The sequence below is a fragment of the Tauraco erythrolophus genome, chromosome Z (assembly GCF_009769465.1).
Source record: "Tauraco erythrolophus isolate bTauEry1 chromosome Z, bTauEry1.pri, whole genome shotgun sequence".
Classification (NCBI taxonomy): Eukaryota; Metazoa; Chordata; class Aves; order Musophagiformes; family Musophagidae; genus Tauraco; species Tauraco erythrolophus.
In genome coordinates this window covers 50,576,841-50,595,271 of record NC_141496.1, presented here as the reverse complement: position 1 = coordinate 50,595,271, position 18,431 = coordinate 50,576,841, and the positions used below count along the sequence as shown (strand labels likewise).

At 42.0% G+C, this 18,431-nt stretch overlaps 1 protein-coding gene across 1 annotated transcript in view; it reads left to right on the top strand.

Annotated features, from left to right (window-relative positions):
• Positions 1-18,431, top strand: part of DGKQ (diacylglycerol kinase theta) — a 105,268-nt gene that overhangs the window by 16,793 nt on the left and 70,044 nt on the right. The window contains exon 2 of the mRNA XM_086629020.1: positions 11,092-11,171. Within this exon, the coding sequence (XP_086485146.1) occupies positions 11,092-11,171 (80 nt within the window). The remainder of the gene's footprint in view (positions 1-11,091; positions 11,172-18,431) is intronic.

Genomic DNA, 18,431 nt, shown 5'->3' with positions numbered 1-18,431 from the left:
AGGGCTGGAGCACCTCTGCTATGAAGACAGACTGAGAAAGTTGGGCTTTTTCAGCCTGGAGAAGAGAAGGCTCCGGGGAGATCTTCTCACAGCCTTCCAGTACCTGAAGGGGGCCTACAGGAAAGCTGAAGAGGGACGTTTTACAAGGTTGTGTAGTGATAGGACAAGGGGCAATGGTTTTAAACTGAAAGTGGGTAGATTTAGCTTAGATTGAAGGAAGAAGTTCTTCGCTCTGAGGGTGGTGAAACACTGGAAGAGGTTGCCCAGAGCAGTTGTGGCTGCTCCATCCCTGGAGGTGTTCGAGACTGGATTGGATGAGGCTTTGGGCAACCTGGTGTAGTGGAAGGTGTCCCTTCCTGTGGCTGGGGGAGCTGGCAGTAGACGATCTTGAAGGTCCCTTCCAACCCAAACTATTCTATGACATATTGAGGTTCATACCCAAATTAATAAATATTTTTAGAATCATGGACTCATGGAATGGTTAGAGTTGGAAGGGACCTCAAAGATCATCTAGTTCTAACGCTCCTGCCGTGGGCAGGGAAACCCTCTGCTACACCAGGTTGCCCAAAGCCTCGTCCAGCCTGGCCTTGAACACTTGCAGGGATGGGGCATCTACAATTTCTCTGGGCAACCTCTTCCAGTGTCTCACCACCCTCACAGTGAAAAATTTCTTCCTTATACCAAATCTAAATCTCCCCTCTTTCAGTTTAAAGCCATTTCCCCTTATCCTATCACTACATGCCCTTGTAAAAAGCCCCTCCCCAGCTTTCCTGTAGGCCCCCTTGAAGTACTGGAAAGCTGCAGTAAGATCACCTTGGAGCCTTCTCTTCTCCAGGCTGAACAGCCCCAACTCTCTCAGCCTGTCTTCATAGGAGAGGTGTTCCAGCCCTCGGATCATCTTTGTGGCCCTCCTCTGGACCCGCTCCAGCAGCTCCATGTCCTTCTTGTCTTGGGGACTCCAGAGCTGAATGCAGTGTTCCAGGTGGGGTCTCACGAGAGCAGAGTAGAGGGGGAGAATCACCTCCCTCGACCTGCTGGCCACACTTCTTTTGATGCAGCCCAGGATACAGTTGGCTTTCTGGGCTTCCAGCGCACATTGCCGGCTCATGTTGAGCTTCTTGTCAACCAGCACTCCCAAGTCCTTCTCCTCAGGGCTGCTCTCAATCCATTCTCCGTCCAGCCTGTACTTGTGCTTGGGATTGCCCCGACCCGTGTGCAGGACCCTGCACTTGGCCTTGTTGAACTTCATGAGGTTCTCACAGGCCCATCTCTCCAGCCTGTCAAGGTCCCTCTGGATGGCATCCCTTCCCTCCAGCATGTCCACAGCACCACACAACTTGGTGTCATCTGCAAACTTGCTGAGGGCGCACTCGATCCCACTGTCCATGTCACCAACAAAGATGTTAAATAGCACTGTCCCCAGTACTGACCCCTGAGGAACACCACTCGTCACTGGCCTCCACATGGACATTGAACCGCTGACCACAACTCTTTGAGAGCAACCATCCAGCCAATTCCTTATCCACCGAGTGGTGCATCCATCAAATCCATGTCTCGCCAGTTTAGAGACAAGGATGTCGTTTGGGATAGTATCAAATGCTTCGGATAAGTCCAGGTAGACGATGTCAGTTGCTCTTCCCCTATCCATCAATGCTGTAACCTCATCATAGAAGGCCACCAAATTAGTCAGGCGGGATTTGCCCTTAGTGAAGCCGTTTTGTACGAATTATTTTGACAGTGGCACAGAAATAACACACTGTCTAAACTATAACGGGTGAACATTTGACATCAGCTGAGTCTAGTCGTTACTATTTTTCTATCTTTGTGCTTGGAATGAGTTTTGGTTTGCAGATCTGAGAAGAAGATGGAAATCCCAGTGCTTCCCTCATTGTTTGGGCACAGGAATGTCCTCATCTCTTCCTTCCCAGCAGGTGCCTTCTCAGGAGCAAATCTTGCGAGACCTCTGGTTTCCCACAGTCACTTGTTTTGATAAATGCTGAGGCTTTTCTGTTAATTGCTGAAATTGTAACATTCTCAAGGTTGGCGTCTGGAGTAGGAGAACATTTTGTTATTCTGACAAACATTCGTCTTCTGAAGAATAGCTCTGACTTCAGCGAGGGTAAACACCTCTAGTTGCAGAATAGGTTGCAATTATGGCTTGATGTAGCATAGGCAAATTCAAATACTCCCTTTTGTTCTGGATTGTTGATGCCTTATATAAGTTGGTGAGGTACGGAACCAAGATTTGCAATAATTGTGTCTGTTTAAGAGCAGTGTTTATGTTGCTAGACATACTGATGGATATCTCTTCTCATCACTGAACTTTACAGGAAGCCTGGGAATGTTTTTGAGGGTATAATTTACCCCTAATTCATTCTTTCATCACGATAGAAACAAGATGTATGTTAGATGGTCTAGTTTATAATCTGTTGCATCAAGTGGAAGTAAAAGAATCTTGGCTTCTGTAAATTGTTGTGCTTTAGCAAGCTGAAAGGAGTCCTGCTGATTTACAGCATGTGAGAGTCTGACCTTAACTGTTCAGGCTACGTAGTTAGAGGTGCTTATACTGTGCCCTTAACAGTAATGCTCTCTACTGGAGTTAATGAAAATGAAAATTACTGAAAGTATTGAAAAGGAATTGGAAAAATTCACCCTGCCAGAGTAAATTACCCCTCTGGAATAAAGGGCATGAGCCGTTATTCTTTCTGTAGTACCTGTTGCATTTGAAACATAGTCGTGTTTGCTGTGAAGCACAAGGGTTTGAAACTGTGCTGTGTTTCCTTTGTGCTGCCTGGAGACTGCTGCTAAACTGGATAGCTCTGGTTTCTTGCCTGTGTCAGTGGTCTGCTGCACCAGGCATTTGGTAGTGTAAAAAGTGCCTGTGCTGTTGCCTTCCGATGGAGTCTGCTGAACACCGACAGTTCCCTAGAGAAACAGCAACAGAGTTGGACTCCTGGTACTCATCAGCCTGGAGTTTGCAGCCAGGAGACAGGTGGTTCTTGGATCCATCTGCTGCCAATGCAGGCTCTGACCAAACTTACTGCAAGGTACGTGTCTGTGATCTTATCCTTTTGCCATCTGTTATGAGCTGGACTTTTTGTGTACCCCTTCTCTTCAAACAATTGACCCTCTCTTGGGGCAATCAGACTCTGGGGCAGTTGTGGCCTGTTGCAGTCTTCCCATGGCTAAGTCTGGAGACCTGTGGTGGGAGATTTTAAGGGGCATGGTCCTGGTTTTTCAGAGACCTGCCTGCCTTCGGTTGGTAGAAAATGTTGATCCTTCCAGCTGCTGGGGTTTGTTCAGATGGAAAAAGGAGAATTTGAATACAGATGAGTTCTATTTGGTGTATAAAATACAGTAATGAGTTGAAGGTTGTTGTGGGAAAAAGGAGGAGAGGCAATCTTGAGGTGGGGAGGGGGGTTATGAAAAAGAGTGGAAATTGCTGTAAAGCTTGAGATGGGGAGAACATGATTGTACCACCTGAATCTGGTCCAGGAAGCTATTTACAAATGTGTTTGATTTTTAAAATGCGTACTTCAAATTTTTAAGCTTAAAATATGTGTGGGTAGGGACACATTCCAGTTTAGGGTATGAGGACTAAAGTTGCACTTCAGATAGATGATGAGGACTTTGGATTTTTCCATCTATTGTGTTTCATCTTTTTTAAAAAAAAAAAATAACCTTTTATAGATGACTTGTGTTTGAATAAGGATCATCTGTAACACTTGCAGACACCTGTTGGGAGGGGGAAATAAAAAAGCTGCCCAATTTTTAATCTGGTAGAAGCTTTTTTTTGGTACTGTACAATTTCCATGCACTCAAGAGAATGTAGACAAGATTCTCCTGGCCACCAAAAGGGTGGTCCAGTGCCGGAGTCAGTTGCCGGCCTTTTCTCCATCTTGTTTTTCTGAGCATCTTAGCAGAAGACAGATATAACCGAGGGTGCTGCACATGGAAGATTCCCTCCGGAACTGAAAGTTGGCATTCGTGACTGTGATATGCTAAAATGAAACCAACCTGACTGCAGCCTGGGTTTGGGTGGCAGACAAAAGCGATAGAGGGAAGCAACGAACTCAAAACAGAGTGGCAGGTGGATTCATGGCAGCGATATCTTAGTAGGGCATATCCTACTCAACTCTTTCGATAGCAGCCCACCACCTCCTTTACAAAGGCCGGTAGTGACTTGAGAGTTCATGTTGGACATCAACTGCTGAGGATTGAAGAAGAATCTTTTTAAGTGAATTAATTTTAGTCTGCTGTTTTATTGCCTGAGGTCAATGAATATGAAGTGATGTGTAGGAATGGGAGAAAAATACTCTCACAAGTTGATGAATGTCAAGTCAACTTGCATAGGTCAGGCAGGAAATGAAGTTAGTCGTAATCATGCATCTAGGGAAGTATGTGCCTAATGTGTAATTGTAGGTTTGTTTTTTTTAAAAAAAAAAAAAGGCAAATTGAATGCTAGACATTATTAGAAAAGGAATGAGGAGGAGTGGCACAAAAGCCACCTCTGTTGCTATATAACCTCACAGTGTGTGTGTACTTTCTGTGCAGTGGCTGAATGGCTGGTGAGTCCATACGAGTTTCATGCAGCATTAGATCTTCACTAAGGCGTTTTCTTTCTTCTTTTTTTTTTTTTTTCTTTAAATCGCCCTTGTAATTCTTTCATGTAATCTATGTAAGTTGATAGGGCTTTTCATAGAAGATCATAGTTTTCCTTTATGTAATACTCCTACATGTATCAGGCCATCTGGTCCAGTAAACTCTCCAGGACAGGGACATCTTCCAATTCTTACATTTAACAAGATGCCTCAGAGAATTACTGCTTTTCATTTGGTTTTATTTATATTCACATTAATGAGCTGAGTATGTTCTTTAATGCGTTGCCCTTAAATTTTTCCAGAAGTGAAAAATTTATGGTGCATTAATAGCTGGGAAAACAATTCTGAGTCACTACGCCATTCCTGGCTGAGCTAATGGTTTGTTTTAGAAAAAAGAATGAGCCCTTTAGTCAAGTAGGTGATTCAGTAATCTATAACCTTTGTTAAAGGATTAGAAGAAACTTTGGCAGGCACTTGCTGGGAGTTACAATTTGTGCATGTGAGCAAAACACGAGTGAGTTACGGCACGTCAGGTAACACTGAACAAAATGAAGCTGTTATTGACTAAGTCACCCAGACAATATTGAGGAGTTGTGGTATTGTCACTTCATGTCAGGGTATGAGATTTTTCCAGCCCTGGCTCTGTGGCAGGCAGTTGGCCAAAACACTGTGGTGTTTCTTGGGAGTTACTGAAGTTTGCTGTGGGTCTGCTGTGCACTGGTGCAGGCAAGGTGTGCACGGGAGAGTGCTCAGCTGCGGGAGCCTGCCTCTGCCTTCGGAGTGCAGGAGCTCTCTCTTTCTGAGAGTCCTCAACATGACCTGTGGCAACGAGAAGGGTGATGGCTCCTGTGTTAGGACCAGACCACCTCCTGCTTATCCGACGAGTCGTGGCACCGTGGTACCCTGCAGTGAAGACAACAGGAGGGAATTGCTGGAAGGAGGAGAATGTGTTACGCTGCTTGTGGTACTGGTGCCAGTTGCTTGAGATGTAAGAATCAGAGGCAGAGGGCCAGGAGGTGACTGGCAGGACAACAAATCCAAACAACAGAGGGTTGGAGGGGGAATTGAAATTTATTTTGCAGGTGCTTTTGTTATGCTCAAAACGAGTGCTCCCTGACATGAGAGAAGTGCTCTTGGGTTAAGAATTCACATGTGAACAGGTCCACAGTGAGTCTTGGGTTAAACTGATCACACTTCCAGGAGAGGATCAAATCAAAGGCCAACAGCACCTTGGCCTGTTACCAGAAATAGTGTGACCAGCAGGATTAGGGAAGAGATCATCCTCTTGTACTCAGTACTGGTGAGGCTGCATCTGGAATACTGTGTTCAGTTTTGGGTCTCTCACTACAAGAAGGACCTGGAGATGCTGGAGCGTGTCCAGAGAAGGGCAACAAAACTGGTGAAGGGTTTGGAGCACAAGTCTTACAAGGAGTGTCTGAGGGAACTGAGATTGTTTAGCCTGGAGAAAAGAAAAGGAGGCTCAGAGGAGACCTCACTTTCCACAACTACCTGAAAGGAGATTGTAGTGAGGTCGGTGTTGGTCTCTTCTCCCAGGTGGCTAGCGACAGGATGAGAGGAAAAGGCCTCGAGTTGTGCCAGGGGAGGTTTAGATTAGATATTAGGAAAAATTTCTTTACTGAAAGAGTGCGCCTCTCTTTCTTTACTGAAAGAGTGCACCTGGAGTGCTTCCTCCACCAGGGAAGTGGTGGAGTCACCATACCTGGAAGTGTTCAAAAAATGTGTAGATGTAGCACTTCAGGACATGATTTAGTGGGCATGGTGGTATTGGGTTGGCGGTTGGACTTAATGATCTTAGAGGTCCTTTCCAACCTTAATGATTCTGTGATTCTGTGGTTCTAAATCCATTTTGGTTTTGTGTTGGCATTGCTTGATCCTCCTTGGAGAGCAATTTGGTAGCTCTACTTTTAAAAGTGTTCAGCAAATGTAAAATTAGATTTATAAATACAATCGTTAAAGTTAAAATAAAAAATTAAATACTAACAATAGAAATTTACAAATAAATTTATGTTTGAAGAACAGCAAAACTGAATTATGGTATTTCCTCAAAGAGGAAACAAAAGTAATTTTCAGCCTTCTAGTATTTTGCTCAGGACTGAGTGGTCTTTTCGAAAGTGGGAGAAAATTAAGTTTTAGATTTAGTATTTCATAAACAATTCTCACCAAGCCATTGTTTGCATGGGACGCTGATACATTGCTAGAGTCTGTACAGGACATAATCCACCTTTTTCTTCCCACTTTTGAAATCTACTTTGAAGTCTGTCTTGAGGACAGAGAGAAGGGTTTTATTGAAGGGTCTAAGTAGCCCTTACTTTGCTATCAACTGTTAGCACAGCTCATGAGTTACAGTGGTGCCCAGCTTTCATCTCCTGCCTTCCTGGGGAGGGCTGAGGAGAAATGGTTTCTGTTTCTTTGCAAGCGTATGTTGGAGAGCTACTGCCTGTGTGTTCACTGCATGTTGCCATACGTACACATTGCCCTTTTCCTTATTACATCACCAAGTCGAACAAAATGTAATAGGGAAAGTGGCCCTGGGAAGTGAAGGCTGATGGGCAGAGGCTGCTCTGCTGTAAAGCCACGTATCGTGCTCAATGTGGATAGGGAGCAGTCTTGTGGTGCCTGATGGCCGCCTGGCTTCTTGCTGTGCATTGGGTCTAATTTTGCATATAAATGGAGTAATTTACTATTGACTAGAGAAGAGGAGCAAGGGAAAGTCGTCAAATGTGATTTCTGCTGTACGCCTGATTGTATGGCTAGATGCTCGGAGAGACCATGTGAACCCAAACCTGCAAGTAAACAATTTTGTGGATTCTGTCCATGTCTTAATCATGTCTGTTCTTCCCTCAGTGTTGTATACCTTCATGTAGCTTAAACCTGAATATCGGTGCCTTACATTCAAAGTCCATTTTGAAGGTTGCAGGCACTGTTTTCTTCAAATATACTTCAAGTGTTTGTTTCTCCCTTCATTCATGTGGTTAGGTACTTTTGGTGGTGTTTAAAATGCTTAGCTAAAGGATGCACTGAGCGCTCCAGCCTTTCAAGCCTGACTGAAACCATCAGTTCTGTATGCAGTATCTGAAAGCTACAACTGAAACAGCTTTGTTTTGACTTAAGACAGTCCATAGATGTGTCTGCTGGGAGCTCATCACTGAGTTTGTAAGTATTAAGAAATCCACTTCCTATAGATAGAACAGCCTGTCCCCTGCCTTTTCCTTTAAATGCTTTTCCCTCAAAATTTTGCATTTCATCTCTTGAAACTTCACACAGCATCTTCTGGCTTGTTTTTTCTGGTGAAAGATCACCCTTTAAGAACCATCAAACCTCTCCTGGCTGTCAGAACTTAAGGCGTAATTGTGTTGCCTCTCCGGGACTACTGATAGAAATTCAGGATTCCCCATTCCCACTCCAAAATGTTCTTTCTTTATTTGGAGAATGTGGAAAACAAAAACAAAATCGTGACTTGTAAGAGTTAGCTCACCCCCTGAGGAATTTTGTGGGACAGGAAAAAGACACATAGCCAGAGCACATCCTCCCTGCCAAATCTGAGGCACACGATGAGCAGAGGAGGGGTGTGTGAGTACCTCCTGAAAAATGTGTGAAACTCTCATGCAGGATGTTATGATCTATGTTTGGGCACTGCTGATCTTCTGCCGTTTGTCTCCTGATATTCCTCAATTTGATTCTTTGCAAATGCTTCAATCTTTCCGTTGAAATTTTAGGAAATTTGTTATTTTGCATGTTGTCTTTTTCTGTATGGACTCAGTCAAACAATTAAAACCTTTATGCACCTTCTGATTTTACTCCTTGTCTGAAACTTTCATTCACCTTTACTGCTTGTCTGAAGTTGCCAGTTTGAATTCTTCTTTACTGTATTTTTCTGAGCCATGAGATGTTTCCTCAGCGGAACCATGGGATGCTGCTTTTATGCAGGACCATGTTTTGCAGCTTCTGTCACCACACAGAACGTTGAGTGGTATTGTCCAGTGACTTGAGTTGTCTGAACGGGTGGAGAACATCTGTCAAGGTCCGTAGCCATGGAAGGAGTGTCACTTCTATCAGCTCATTCAGAATAGCTTTCTCTGAATTCCTCGAGATGTTTCTGTAGGGCTTGCTTAACTTGTGTGTTGAGTTACTGTTTGTGCACTTCAGATAAAACTAGTAGCTCCTTGGAGATACTGGTCTTGCAGACTTCAGTTGCCTGCTGCTTCTTGCAGATCATGAAATTTCTGGGAGCAATCTGCAGCACCTTGCTGAGTTCTTTTCTTTCTCGTCTGCCCACTTCTGAACCAGAAAAATGAGGGAAAGCGGTGCCATTCCACTGAACGTCATTAGTCACTGATGCTTTCTCCATCACTAGCTGTAACCTTTTTATAGAGTTCTTGACAGCTGCCTGTTTGTAGTTAAAGCTTCACATTATTGCCTTTTGTGGGTTGGAGCCTGGGTACCTTTGTCACCATGCTTCTTTCTACCTGCAGAGGTCAGTCCCCCTCACCGAGCCAGGTTCAGCTGAGCTTCAGACACCGCCTGTGAGATGATGAAGAGCCTACCTAACTGAATGGCTGGGGCCAATGTCTTCTGGTGGCGGCAGGGCGTATGCGTGAATTTCAGACTAGCTGGTAATGGGCAGGGAGCTTTTCTTCTGCAGACCTGTTCACACAGTAACCAGCTGACCCTCCTAAAAGCATCAGTAGAAATGTTGTGGAGAGATGAGGAGAAGTAGGCTAGATCTGTGTACATCCATGTTGTGACAACATACATAAGTGCCATGAGAATTAACTATTCTCTGTGTGGAGTTGTACCTGTCTTCTGGATCAGGAGACACATCTTTCCTCTGCCTGGACAAGCACTTTGTTCGTTGTCTCTTCTGTGCTGATGGACGGTGTGCTTCTTCCTCCATCGTGACTGCCTCCAAATCTGTTGGCCATCTGCATTTTCAGCTCTGACAATCTGCTTTAGCATCCTGTCATTGACTCTGTCTACCCCTTATCTGCCCCATTTAGTCAGGAATCAACCTTAAAGATGCACATAACACTTCATAACACCCAGCAGAAGATTTGGTTCTGCTCTGTTCCCACTTTCTTTCATCAGTGCAGTAATGTCTCTGTGTTCAACCGTGAATGATGAATGACATGTTTGTACGCAGTAGTGAATTGCAGTGCTGCTGCTTTTTCTGCCTTGCATCCTAATGAAAACCAAACGTCTGCCTACTGCTCACATTAAGATGAGGGCCAATGTGAAAGGGGTCATCCTCCTTTTTCTGCTACCGAAAGGAAAGGCTTCTTTGCATGGGCTGGCAGTAAGCTGGAAGTGGACCTGGATTTTAATGCTTGAGTTGGCATGGGAGAAGCAGTGTTGTGAAAGTGGAAGCCAATGAACTGGAGAAGGGGGAGGAGAGGAAAACTGTCTGCTTTTGATGGCAGTAGCATGTACAATCAGTAACAGCAATGGGCTGTGGATGGGAAGCTTGAAGTGCATGGTTTTTTTTTCAGTTGCTGGTGAAACTTAGGAAGTGGTACAGCGTGCTTTTGAATAGCAGGGACGTGCAAAAACCTCCTGTGTACAGGAGCAGTTGCCACTGGCAAGTGATCTTCTGCCCAGGCACTGGGAGAGATCTGTGCTTCCACGTGAGAGGTCAGGACCTGAGCATCTGTGTAAGGCTTCATGTTTGAACTGGTAGAGAGTAATTCTGAAAGAAGGAGGACTCTGAAGCCGTAGCTGCATAGCTTATTAGTTCCTAATTAATGCGAGGTGGTGGGAATGAAATAAAGAATCCCTTGTTTTCTGTGCACAGCTTAACATCCTGTAAATCCATGGTAAGAAGCTATTGAAAATATCACCCCCATGACAAACTATTTTTCAAACACTGTCATGCTTGAGAGCATGCTTTGTGGAGCTCGAGTGGAATTCTAAACCTGTTGTTTCCACAGTAAAGGAAATAATTAGTTGCTCTTGACTTTCAAAGCTGCATGCAACTGGTGACCTTTAATTTTGTCTCCTCTGTCCAGTATGCTCAGTGTGTAACAATATTGTGTTTTCTCCCATTTATTCCTGTCACATTCAGTAGCTTGTGGAATAATTAACTTTTAAGCATGTCCGTCTGCTTTGGCTACATCAAAGAGCTATTTTGGATTTTAGAGTGTTTAAAATCTCTTTTGAAATTTAAGAACTTATTTTGGTGCTTATGGAGAGAGTGTGTGGGCGGGCATGACTTGCTGTAGGCCTGTAATGTATTGGGATAAACTCCCTTTTCCGTCGCCCATGTCTTGGTAACAAAATGAGCTGGAGTTCATGCACTTTAAGAAGTGCGACAGTCATGTACATTCTCAAACCTAGGGGAGAGCAAATGTGATTAAAAAGATGTGTTCCTAACTGTATTTGACTCCGTATGTGAAAATCGAACAAACAAACAAACAAAAAATCAAAGTCCCTTGTTTGTAAAGACTTGCTCACAATTCTTGTTTTGTTTCCATAGTTTGCAACTTCATGTCTCATGAAAAGTGCCTCAAGAATGTCAAGATACCATGCTCATGTATCGCTCCGAGCCTTGTAAGGGTGAGTAAGCGCACGCTGCCGTGTCTTTTTCTTAAGGTAATAGCACAAATTTATCACAGTGAACGTGGTGTAGTACGGTAGTGGCTTGTTAAAATCGTAACGCTTAAATCAATTGTGTTAGTCATCGCTGAGGCTTTTATAGCTGCTCAAAGGCAAAGCTACGTTTCCTTCAAAAAGTCCCTGCTAAGAACAGCTGTGGATAGTCTGTCTTGGAAGAGTAGTTATCTGCATTCTTTAAATATTGCTAGGTGTTCCTACAATATTTAGGTGTGTCATTACCTGGAAGCCTCGTAATAATGGACTGAGGTGACTGATTGATATCGGTGCTCTCAGAAAACCATGCCGTGTGTCATACTAAAGAGTAACTCTGTACACCACTGAGTTTTTTACAGCAATTGCATCTTACTGGGAAAATGCCAAGCTTCTCTGCCTAGTGGAGGGGCAGTGTTTGCCTTCTGTTGGTTGCTGCATCTTAAGAATTTGCTTGTCCATAGAATAAAGTCATTGCATTAAAAGCATAGAATTTCAAAGCCAAAAAATCAGAGCACAGGACTTAATTGATGGTAATAATTAAAAATTATGTATTTTGGTAATTAATCAAGTACTTGATTTCAGATGCCCTGTGACTTTTTTCTCCCACAAGACTTCACGCTTAAGAGATTGCTTTTAAAGGGTGTGAAAGATGAATCAACTTTAAAGAAGATAATAGGATGCAACTAAGTATTAAGCTAAATTGAGGAGAAAACAAAGTGTATTACCTACTTGGAAAAGGATGACAGAAAAGGAAAAAAGGGACGAAGGAGATGAGAAACTTTACTAAAGAAGTAGTGAAACACTGCAAATACCTGAAGGAGCCATATGCAAAAGTCAAATGAGACCTGACTGTAAAGTCAGAATTACGTGCATTACAGACCTTGCTGACTAGAAGCACGTTTATGGGAACGCATTGTGTAGACCCAGGAACTTGTGAAGGGGAACTAATTCCCTTGTTTGTATCCTAAAAAGCTTTGCAAGTTCCTTTATGTTGTGAAAACCTATGTAGGGGATGAGACAGGAAAGTTTAAAACAATATGTGTCTCTAGTTACAGAAATGGATAGAGAGAAATTAACCACTCATTTTTCTTGAATTTGCTTTGTCTAGATGATAATGCTGTTAGACTTTCCTACACACTTCCTCTTCCCCACATACTTTTCATCTTGAGAGGTATAACTTAGGTGGCAAAAAGATGTGTGATACTATTTCACTGGCAATTTTCTATGTAAGAAATATTGCTCTAAGTCTTAGAACCCACAGTAAAGCGACATGTAGATAGTGAGAAATGCTGTTACTAAGAATTAGCATCTACTACTGTTTCAGTATGCTGGCGATCAGTCATTGCAGCATGGGAAAAGGAATGATGAGTCAAAAGATACAGGAATCTTTGCAAAGGCCTTTGCGGGGATGGTACAAATCCAACTGGTAAACATTCATTTAATTCAGAGTGTCGGAGCTGTAAACATTTGTGACTGCTTCTTTTGTGAATTTGCTCTAAATTTAATTAATTGTTCAAACCAGTGTTTGTTCCTTTGCTTTTGCATGGTAAAAATCCGGCATTTAAGCTTATTAATGTTTCTACTCACATCAATCATGGATGTCAGTGTAGCTTTTTTTCTTCTTTTCCTATTCTCTACCTCTCCCAACATGTGAATTTTATCTAACTGTTTATTGTTTACACATAGAATCTAACTATCCTGCTGTGCAGTGGAATATGTTTTATTGGAGTAGCATTGTCAGCCCTCAAACCTGTTCGCAGTTCACTGTAGCTGTGTTTAGCTGCAAGGAGTCTTCTGCATTATCCGTGTTGAGCTGTAGTGATTATGTTTTGAAAATACTGGGTTGTGCTATTCTTTCTGGACAGTCTAGTCCTCCTTGGCATGGTCATCCAAGTTGCATTAATCTTGGTCTGCTGTGCAAGTGAAGTCTGCTATATGAAAGATGTCGCTTTACATGCAGGCTCTGTTGAAGTAAATAGTGAACTTGGCATTTGCTTAAAAAACATAACAGCAAAAAACAAATGAATGTATACTTATAGAAAGTATGGAAAGCTTATTTTCTTAATATTCCTAATTTCATTTCAGATTATTTATTATTTATTGTTATGAAAAGATCCAACCTAAGAGGGGACACTGGGATTTTTTTTCTGGTAGTTCCATCTAGTATGTCAATATTCAGTGTATTACAGAAATAAGATTGATTTTTTTTTTTTTTTTAAAGCGGTGGATTTCATCTAGAGAAGATGGCAGTTCCTAAAGCTAGTCAGAGTATGTGTCATTTGATACTAAGTCAAACTGTCAGAGAATAATTTTTCAGCAGATGTTTCATGGAAACTTTTATTCCTGAGAGTAGGGTTTTCTTCCCAGGGTCAAGTAAAGGGCCACAGAGTCACAAGCATACCATGACTGCATCCAGCCTCAGATCGTTTTTGGTGAGTTCACTCTCAAGGCTGCCGTAAGAATTTTTTTCCACTATTGTTAATCATTATCACCTGCATTTAGTATTCCAGACTGGATCCAGGTCATATCGTTTCAAAACAAGACTTCATGGATCAGTCTTCTGAACAAATTTGTATTTTTATGGTTTGCAGGGAATACGATTTGTTTCACTGGTAAGATCTGGGCAACTTTTCCAATTTCAAACTCTCTCTACCCTACATTCCTTTAAGTATTTGCCTACTCGCAAGGTGGGGAGAGAGGCGGGGGGGGACGGGAACAGAAAGCAAAAAAAAGAAACCCACCCTCAAAACACCTAGCACCCAACAAATCCCAAAATAACGGTGAAAACAAACCTCTTTGGGTGTGAAATGTGATGTTTTGGTTTCCCTTGTTACATTGGAATTGAAACTGTATTACAAGTTCTTTACCCCTTAGATTTGCCATAGAATTGTGTGTGTCTTCTGTATAACTGTTCTTTGAAAACTAAATGGAAATGAGAGTATTTTAAAAGTGGTTTTAGTGAAGTTAAGCATTTGTTATGCTTATTTTTCGTTGTTATTGTGTTGGTGCATTGCTGTGATGGTTTCTAAACATTTCCACTTCAAGAAGGTTTGATAGGCTGCTCATTAAACTTTCTTGTGGTTTAGGTTTAGATCATCAGCTGGTTTAGGTCATCAGCTTCTCTTGAAGCTTTCTATGCTAAAAATAACACTTGGCTTTGTAGTTCAGAATATGGGTAGCCGCTGTGTTCAGGGATTGTGATAGTGAATGGGGAGGTTGTGGTGCTTGCAGAGCTCTTTGGTTGCCCTTGCCTGCTGACCTGAGTCCGTCCCTCTGGCTGCTGGATTCAGCTGAGTCCAAGTGGTTATTTGGGTCAGTTCCTCATGAACTGAAAGCAGAAGAGAGGAAAAAAGCATACTTGGGTTAGGGTAAGTCCCACTACCTCCCCTTCTGAAAATCTACTCTGTATTGGATGCTTCATACTTTCTACACACAATAGCAGCATCTGATTTTTCTGCATATGAAAGACTTCTATACTGGGACACAACCTCTTTTTTGTTTGCTTTCTTTCCCTACCTCTGTTCCCTGCCCAAGAAGGAATGGTGTTTCACGGGGTGTCCTAACAAAGTTTGGATCCCAAGCTGATCTTTTTAGTAAGGCCTGTTGCAATAGGACAAGGGGTAATGGTTTTAAACTATGTAGCTGTATCAATGACTCTTCAGGTTCAGAGTGGTATGAGATGTTACTGTGTTTTTCTTTTAATTCTTAATCTTTATCTTGATAAAAGGAGATGGACGTTTTTTTCCTCTGTAGCAGTAAAAGCAAGGAGTGATTGTCTTTTTCATGTGATGATCTCTTTCCAGTACAAAAAAAAAAAAGCAAGTCCAGGCAACTCTTAATTGCAGTGGAAAGCTCTTATACAAGTCTCATTTTCTAATAGAAGTACCATATATTCTTGATTTGAGATGATATGGAACTCACTGTATAGTTCCCATCCCAAAGGGTGTTTGAGAGCTTTTAGATAAGATCTCATGTCCTGTCACAGAGATCTGTAGGATGGAGAAATAAATTCCTGGATATCGTGAGGTCGTATATGGATTTGTGGATTATTCCCTTGCCATAGCCCAAATTAAAATTTTGACAACTAAATATTTGATTTTCTCATCTTTCTTGTCCTATGATGTGTTGAGACATCATTTTATTTTGTATTCTTAATCTGATCTCAGAACTTCTATATGAAATGTGTACTTAAAGTTGCTTTTTAACACCAACTGATACATCAAATGCTCTGAAAAAGAATGTCAATTTGGACACAACTGATGAGTAATTGACAGGCATTGTCCCTAAAAGGAAAAAGTAGAAACAGAGTACATTCGAGGTGCACACAGTGTGTTTAAGTAGTAGAAATCTTTTGCTACTAAACCAGAGAGGTTTCAAGCAAATAAAAGGGCTCTTTGTGATTACTGAGTAATAAGTAAGTAATTGAAAAGACGTCAATACTGGGAAAAGTTGAATCATAAAGTTGTTAGCTTCTCTCAGAGAGGTTGTGGTCTAGACAGTTAATTAACCTGGTCAGAATTATCATGAGGTGTACTCAGATGTGATCGCCATATCTACGTCTTCAGAGCAAAGGCTTTTGCTGTCAGAGTGAACCTTAGGAGCATTACATAAGGAAGTACTTTTGCACTGGAAACATCAGAATCTGTAGAACATGTTATTGTTTCAGAAACACTGTTTTAATTTGTATCACCAATTTTTTTTTTTGGCCTTGTATTGAGAGCAGTCTTTGAAAGACCCTACGTGACCACCCCTGTGGGCATTTCATGAAGATAGTTGCTTCCAAGCTGATTGTACTTATCCTTAAAATGCCACAGTGTTTTTAAACCGAAAACTAGTTAAATTCCTTTTGCTCAACCTTTGGAGGCTATTGTGAGAGTATTTGTATTCTTAGTTCTGTGTACCCTTTCCTACTTGGAAGCTGATCAGCCCCACACTACTGGAGATTCTGCAGCCCTGCTTTCTGTCTCTCTGGTGTGTTTTACAAAGTCGGGCCAAGTGTGAGTCTCTGATGTGATGGGGAAAGAGATGCGTGGGCAAAATAATACATCGAGACAGGCCTAGGAAAAGTTTTCAGTAGGTTGTTCTTTTTTAACACTCCCCAAGACAGCAGCTGTCACGCTGGCATTTGGTATATCTGTGTTTCTCTCATTCCCCTTTGGGCATGAAAGTCTTTGGCTCAGGATTCAGGCTAAAAACTTTCTCCTGCCTGAGTTGGTGAAAAAGCAGCTGCTCTGGGTGAAGAATAGGCCTTCCTGGAGCTATATTTTTCCCTGCTGACGTATCCAGAAGGTTGCAGACCAGTAAGACTTGACCTGACCTGACTCTTATCTATGAACTAGAGGGTTTGGGTGGTAGCTGGGCTGCTCTGAGCGTAGCGATTCCACCTTAGTGGAAGACCGCTTAAATTAATATCTGCTGTTGGGTACATGCTGGATACTCTGTGGCATTTCAGGATGAGGAACAATTTTAAAAGGCACTATGAAAAGAAAACAATTCTATCTTTTCTTTTTCTTCCAAAGTTTGGGTGTAAAGAGCAGTTTGTTACTGTTCTTTTTGTATGATGCAGAACTGCTGTGCATTTGCACAGGTTGCACTGAAGGGGTTAGAATCTACATTTTAGGCTTCTATAGGATCAAATTTTATTAGAGACTGATAGGAACTTCTACAGAAATGAGTTACATTCTGTAATGCTTTGGATTTCTTAACAAATGGCAGGAAGCAAAATAGGAACTAAAAGTATGTTGTCCATGAGTGCAAAGTCATTCTGGAGCTTATGCTGGAGTGTTACAACTATGCTTTCTGTTGATGGGCTTCTGATCAATACTGTAAGAGCACTTAGATGATGTTTAATGGTATTGCTAGAAGAAATTTTCTGTATTTTTCTGTGGAAATTGATTTTAGTGGTTTACATAGAGTAATTTAAGTAGTTGTATTGGAAAAGCGGTTTTAAACTCATCAATTATTAACTTTCTCTGTAGGCCACCTTATATGTTTGTACTTTGCTGTACTTATACAGGGGGATATAAATTAAAGAATAATACATAACATTTCATATTCTGACATGCTGCCTCACTGGCTTTCCCACTGAGTTTTGATTATTTTTTTTAATGTATTGAGTGCTGTCAATTTTTTTTTTCTTTTGTCAGCAACAAAAGAAATGTAGGGAGCTTCTGGGAGAAACATCATGTGATCGATGACTTTGTTATGTTGTATTTGGTTTTTAACTTTCTCTTTTTCCATCTTATTCCCATCTCATTTCCCACTAGGCTCTGCAGTGGTTTTATACCTGTTACTTCTAAAGCAAGTTAGAAAGATGACTCATAATAAACAAGGTTTCTTTGGCTTGTTTCAGAAAGAAATTGAAGGAACAAACTGTTTTCTTTTTTTTCCCTTCCCCACCCCCATTTCAGTCAGCAAGTTGTTCCCTTCTTTTTGACAGGGACTTGAGACTTCAGAGGATTGTTTGAATAGGGTCTGAACAACCGCAGAATTTAGACTTGGTCTCCTTCCCTTGAGTCTTCTAGATAAGTGCAGTCAGATCCTGAATAAGTTTGACTCCTGTCAAAGTCTTTTCTCAAATAAACACTGTTTTTCAAAAAATGACCTTGAATCTTTGATATGTGGAATGTCCTTTTTCTTCAGCGGAACCTTTCTGTGACAATAACGAAAAGCCTGCATTTCTATGCTGGGTGTAAGATAAAATAGCCAGACTCATGGCCAGGGCAGGAAAAGTTCTGTGTTTCAAACATGGGTTGTTGAGGGGATCAGATGCTCATTCTGGATGTCCAGAGCAGGTTATTGACACTCCAGAGCTAAAGAAGGTCTCTTCTGCATCTGATCTCAAGGGGAATACTGCTGCTTTGGCAACACCTGTTTCTCCTGTGCCTGGGGCAGTGGTGGGAGTAGGACAGGTAGATGGCTTGAAGGTGACAGCTGAAACCTGAAGACAGGATAGGAGGAGCAGAAAGGGTTTCCTGAAAAACATCCCACTAGGGCTTTTCAGTACTTCTCTCAATTGCTGTATCTGGCTGGGATTGTGCTCACATAGCCGTTCTTATTTTTTGTTTCTGCACTTGAACACATTGTGTAGGATGAATTTGGTCGAGTGACCTTCTTCCACCATGCTAGGATTGGACTTTTATTTTTGAAGTGAGTGGGACAAGAAAACAACTCTGACACTTTACCTCCAGAATACCTGAACCAGGTAACTTGTGTGTTACTGTGCAA